This window comes from Zeugodacus cucurbitae, chromosome 4 (assembly GCF_028554725.1).
Source record: "Zeugodacus cucurbitae isolate PBARC_wt_2022May chromosome 4, idZeuCucr1.2, whole genome shotgun sequence".
NCBI classification, from domain to species: domain Eukaryota; kingdom Metazoa; phylum Arthropoda; class Insecta; order Diptera; family Tephritidae; genus Zeugodacus; species Zeugodacus cucurbitae.
The window spans coordinates 75199040-75204848 of record NC_071669.1 but is presented as its reverse complement, the minus strand read 5'-3'; the positions used below and the strand labels follow the sequence as shown (position 1 = coordinate 75204848).

Sequence of the window (5809 nt, the reverse complement as noted above, 5' to 3'; positions counted from 1 at the left end):
CTCCCATAACGCTTCAAAAATAAATATTTACTGCTAGAAACATAAATGTGCAAAATTGAAAACATTGGAGAAATCAAGTTTGAAAATTAGCTGTGATGTTTAGTTATCACAAATCACATATAAAGGTTCTTTAATCTGAAATTTGTCACATGAAATTACGGGTATAAGTGTATAAAGGTTCATCTATTTTTTCTAACAATTTGGCGCCAATTGAAAATACCATGTTGGATATTACCTGATACCAGGTAACTCTTCCAACGGAGTGGAGGTCTTCCGCTTTCTCTGTTTCCAACGGCGGATAGTGATGGAGTTCTTTGATCCATTCGGACAACATGACCTAGACAGCGCAGCCGCTGACGTCGTATAACTCGTAAAGCTCATCGTTCCAACTTGTGCGGTAATCTCCGATGACAATGTTCAAAACTCCAACAACCTTTCGCAAAATATCCTCGAAAACTCCAAGACTAGCAAGGCGAATTTGATTTTAATTTACTTTTTCTAGAGCATACTTGGTCTAAAACCGGAAGTCGTGAGCTACTTGAACCATATGGAAATAATCATTCCGGGCCGCTCCCAGGTGAATGGCAGTCAGGAACTTTCCTCAATTGTGTGTTCTTCTACACATAGCCCTTATAAAAGTATTTTATAAACTATTAAAAGTGCATTAACTCAATAACGACATCAAAAACCATACCTTAGGAACTAGTCAAACAATTTCAAACAAAAATTGGTACATAGTATGTTTTCAATATCTTGACATCATAGCTTGGGAATGGGCAAAATCTGTTCACAACCACACCTACTTCCCACATAACAAAATTACATATTGGGTCAGGTAGATACCCACCTACCTTTAAATTAGGACAACGCCAGGCCACACATGTTGATGGTCACTTGATAGAACTTCCGTGAGCGTGATTTAGTGGTTCTATTGCATCCACCTTTATGCACTTTACGGAATCCGTGTTGGATAGGTGGTGGGTGAAGGTCGGGAGTAACAAGGCCTCAAGTGTCTTCACTACTGGGGGAAAGGAGAGTTATCGGACGATAGGACTCCCCTTGGTTGGCTGGTTTCCCTGAGTAGTGGGACTCTCTTCCGGTTTTCCACGAGTCGGATATATTAAGAGTGGTCATAGACAGATTGAGGACATTGGTGAGGAGTAACCGTTACAACAACAGCAGCCATTTACAATATAGTCGAATAAATAATTCATTTGAAATATGTTTATACAATTGACGGCTGTTTGTAACTAACTAAACTAATGTATATAAATGAAAGTGATCACGGTGACGAGTAGAGTTTAAATCCGGTTGACTGTCTGTCCGTATATTTGTGCAAGCGATTAGTAAAAATTGAGATATTTGAAATCAGACAATTGTCACGCCCACTAAATACAAACGAAAAAAAATTGTATACAGAGGATCGCATACATATATTTATATATAATTTATATTTATTATATACATATGTATATATATATAATGAGCAGATAATTTACAGAAATTTTGATTTTTACATTCTAATTTAATATTAAATATACATAGTTAGTTAGATCAAGTTACATCCTATGTGTGTGTTACAAATTTGTCAATACATATGTATGTAAGTACACAATATGAATATATAAATGTTCTAAAGATATGCTAGATGAATTTAAAACATAATTGAATAGAATTTATGAAATTTTAAAATGCCAAAATAGCTGAAATGCTAAAATTATTGCGTTTCGTTTGCTTCGGCTCTTCTTCGTCTTCGCTATGGGTGCTGGTGGTTTCGGATAATATTGCTGAGTTCTCTGCAGTTGGTGCTTGAATTGTATTCGTCACTGCAGTAGGATTTGTCATTACGTTAACTTTCGGCATAAAATTGCTAGCGGATTGAAAATGTAGATTTGGCAAATGTGAATGTGGCAAGTGTGTCTGGGTTTTTAAATTTTGTGGTAGATCCATTAACAACGGCTCCATTACATTCAGTGCTGAGGACATTGGTGAATTGATGTTGGCTGCAGCTGCTAAATATGTAGCAGCAGCAATATCAATTGGTGGATTTAAGGTTTGGTGCTGTAGAGGTTCCCTATGGTACATTGTCATTGTCGGGTAAAAAGCTTCATCGTAATATGGTGATATACTATCACGGCTACGTGAACTGATAGAGTTTGTGTAAGTATCATCATCGTAGGAGTCGAGCGAACGGCAGCGTTTTATGGGGGGCGAGTCCATTGGACCACTGCTAACGCTGATACGATCATCTTCGCTGGACGCCAACGGATTTTTACTGAGACTGGATGGATTTCCTTCTACATCATCTTCATCGGTATTCAAGTTGTTTAGTTTGCGCTTGCAACGTGACTGGCCCGTTTCACGAAATCCTTTCGCAAAGGGATTGTTATCGATCTTTAACTTCGTAATTCGATCATTCTAAAAGTGTAAATTAATTGAAAACATGTGAATTGATTAAAATTTGCGAATAAGCACTTCATATGTAAGTTCACATCTACTGCTGTACGATAATAAATATCGAGTCATTTCTTATTATTTTAATTATATGTATTATAGTAATTGCAATGACAGCATAAACATATGTAAATTTAATACTTATTTAAGTGCACTGGTTTTAAGAAGCCAAACATGTATAGGTATGTAAATAGTTTACTCAGTAATTGGTTTTATTTTCAATGCAATTCATACATTGGGACAAGGCTCGATTTCGGTTGGTTTACTTTTGTAAATGCAATGATTTACTTGCATAAAATTCGAAGAACTCTTAAGGATGGAAATAGAACTTACGGATTTTACAGACATTTTGCAAGTCCATATTATTTAAATCATACATATCTATAGACAAACACATACATATGTATGTATCTAGACACTTGAATTAAAATATCAAAGATACGAACCTGATAAGCAGTGACTGCAACGAATTCTGTTTCGGGAAAAACGAAGGCCTGCTGTGGCGACCAAGGTAGCTGGGTTAGATCTGAAGTACGGATGATGTGCAAACGAGGTTGATATTTGTGCATACTGGCGAGTACAATCTGTAGAGGTTAATGAAAGAATGTCACGAATTTTTGATAAGTGAAATAAATCCCAAAAAGCTTACGTGTCCATTGTTGTCCAATGTATTATTGGTGAGTTTAACTTTGTTGAAAATGATCGCTTGGGATTGCCAATGAGCACCAGTAGCTGGGCTATCCGGATGCAGAAACATTCGTTGGGGGCTCTGAGGCTCGGCTCCGCCAGCTGGTATCCAATGGGAACCAGAAAACTTAAACCGACAATCTCCTACGGGAACCATTTCCAGCAAAACACAATAATTTGCCTCCTTTTCGAGACCGGAGACTGAAACACGCATTGATGGAAACATTCGTCTGAAATATATTATAGTATTAAAAAAAATTCAAGATTTTTAGAATTATAGAATAAAGAGAACACAATAACAAATTATATAATATACATATGTATCTAGTAGATACTATCTACATATATAAACATTGTTAATATCGTACTCAAAAAGGTGGCAAATCAATATATCAAATGAAACTATCATCACTCGAATAGGCCACAAAATGTAGGCGTAGCTTATGTGATTTGTGGTTTTATATCCAAACGTCTCACAACTGCACTAAATATAGATGATTGTTTCGGGCCGGTTAACAAGTGTGTAATTATGGCAAAGCAGAAGACAGGCTGCATGACAACAAAAACAAACCTTCTATGAAATTAAAAATAAAAGATCAAAATTAAATCCAGCGATGGCAAAGGCCCTTCCGTCATAAAGTAGAACAACAGGGGGTATAACGAATTGGCGCCGTGAAAATTGATTTCAATTTTAAGAACAGCAACGGCGACGTAGAGAACAAGCACAACATTAACACATCCCATATCCATATGAACATATTTACTATATGTATGTATGTACGAGTATGTGCAAGAAAGCACATGTTTACCCATAGATACCCGGTATGTATGTATGTAAAAATGTACATATGTATAAGTATACTCATAATGATTTGTTACCAAAACAAACGGAACATGATTAATTGATTTTAACGTGTTGTGCTCGATATTTTATCGCTGAATTAATGACGTGGTATAGAGTATCAACATTGGTTTAGAATTTGACGGTCATCTTCGCCATTCTGTAATTAGCACCCGATATCGATATGTACATATATAAATTACTATATATCCATCTAAATATACATATGTATGTATGTCCCAGCATTAATCGGTAATCTAATCCATCCCAGTATAAAGAATCTTGTCAATTTATGTTGTAGGTATACATACATACATATGTAGGTACGTATTTTGTCTTTTAAACACAGGCAAAAGAAAAATTAAGTTAAGAGCAAGTGTAATTCGGGCGAACAAAGGGTACGCATAATCATGAAACAATCGAAAGAGCAAAAGTTTTGCGTCGATTCTGCCGATTCAGTTGCCGACAAATCTGACAGTTGTATGCAGTTTTATGATCGCACTGGCGCCATACTGGTGGCTCTCCTACTCTCTTTCTTCTAATATGTACATACATATGTATGTTGATATGATATGTAGGAACTTTTGTTAAATATGTGGCCTTCATAAACCAAACAAAATTTGATATGTTTGATTTCTGCTTTGAAACATTACATCCCGTTGTGATCTGTACGCGTGTTAATCAGTTGGGAAGTAGATAATTTGTAAATAAAAGGATTTTACAAATCAAAACTCTTAAAAAGAACACCCTATTTTAAAATAGAGAATTTTAAGAATTAATGTAGTATGTATGTATGTATTATAAACCATATACATATGTCGTATGCAGAAATTAATACACTTTGGACCGTTAAATTTACAATTAAATGAAATACAGTTATATTCGTATTTATGTACATAAATGTATATATGTATATACATAGGATATGTCATTTCTCAATTTGTGATTATGAATTTGTGTAAATTTACCTTCCGCTCTTTGTAATGATCATCTCCGTACCGATTCTATGAAACTGCTTCCATAGTTCGTTGTTCTCCAATTTAGCTTTTACACCAGGCAATGACGGGCGTTGGGGAACTAATATGTGATGGGACATATGGAAAGGGAGCATAGGTGGAAAAGGGTCTGTAAATTTTAAAATAGTTAAATCCGTAATTAGTTTTTGCTATCACAATGAATTACCACAAAATGTCACAAATACCGACGGCAAAATATTAGAGGAAAATTATCAAAAACTTACCCGGGATACGTTGCATAATTTGCTGCCTATATAATTCATGCGCGATCTGTTGCTGCATTCTCATATCAACGAACTCATTCATGCTTAGCATGTTCACTGATTTATTTTTTTAATTTTCTTAATTATCACTTTAACTTTTGCTTTATTATTTTTGTTATCTTGCCACTCACCACAGTCACTGTTTATATTTTAAAGTATATATTTCAATTCAACTGTTTAGTTTAAGCGTATTGTTGCTAACGCGACCACGTTCATTTGGAAACTAACTTCTGCTAATATCAAGTCTGCCTTCATCGGCTCAGATCTGCGAAACAAAAATTCACACATGCTCATTTCACGCAGCCTACAACCTGCTTTTGTAGGAACTGGTGACTGTCGATCTTCTCTCTATGCTGCTCGGCGTTTTCGATCTCTCATTTGTTTTACTTCTTTCTCTAGCATTTTTGGATACAAGTAATATAAAACGACGCCTGATTGGCCACTGGACTCGAGCGCTGTTCTCCATTTTGGAAATTGTGAGAAATAATAATTGTATTTGCCTTTTATTTACTCAATTGGATTGTGCTCTTGCGCTTCTTGACTCCTCC

The 5809-nt window shown here is 35.6% G+C and overlaps 1 protein-coding gene across 1 annotated transcript; it reads right to left on the bottom strand.

The window, feature by feature from the left end:
- Nucleotides 1–1466: 1466 nt before the first annotated feature.
- On the bottom strand, nucleotides 1467–5554 carry LOC105213004 (T-box protein 2). The gene is made up of 5 exons (XM_011185477.3): nucleotides 5223–5554; nucleotides 4951–5107; nucleotides 3104–3371; nucleotides 2901–3038; nucleotides 1467–2418 (listed from the first exon to the last, which is right to left on the bottom strand). The coding sequence occupies exons 1-5, from the start codon at nucleotides 5311–5313 to the stop codon at nucleotides 1687–1689; spliced, it is 1386 nt and encodes a 461-aa protein (XP_011183779.1). The 5' UTR covers nucleotides 5314–5554; the 3' UTR covers nucleotides 1467–1686.
- Between the last annotated feature and the right edge of the window lie 255 nt (nucleotides 5555–5809).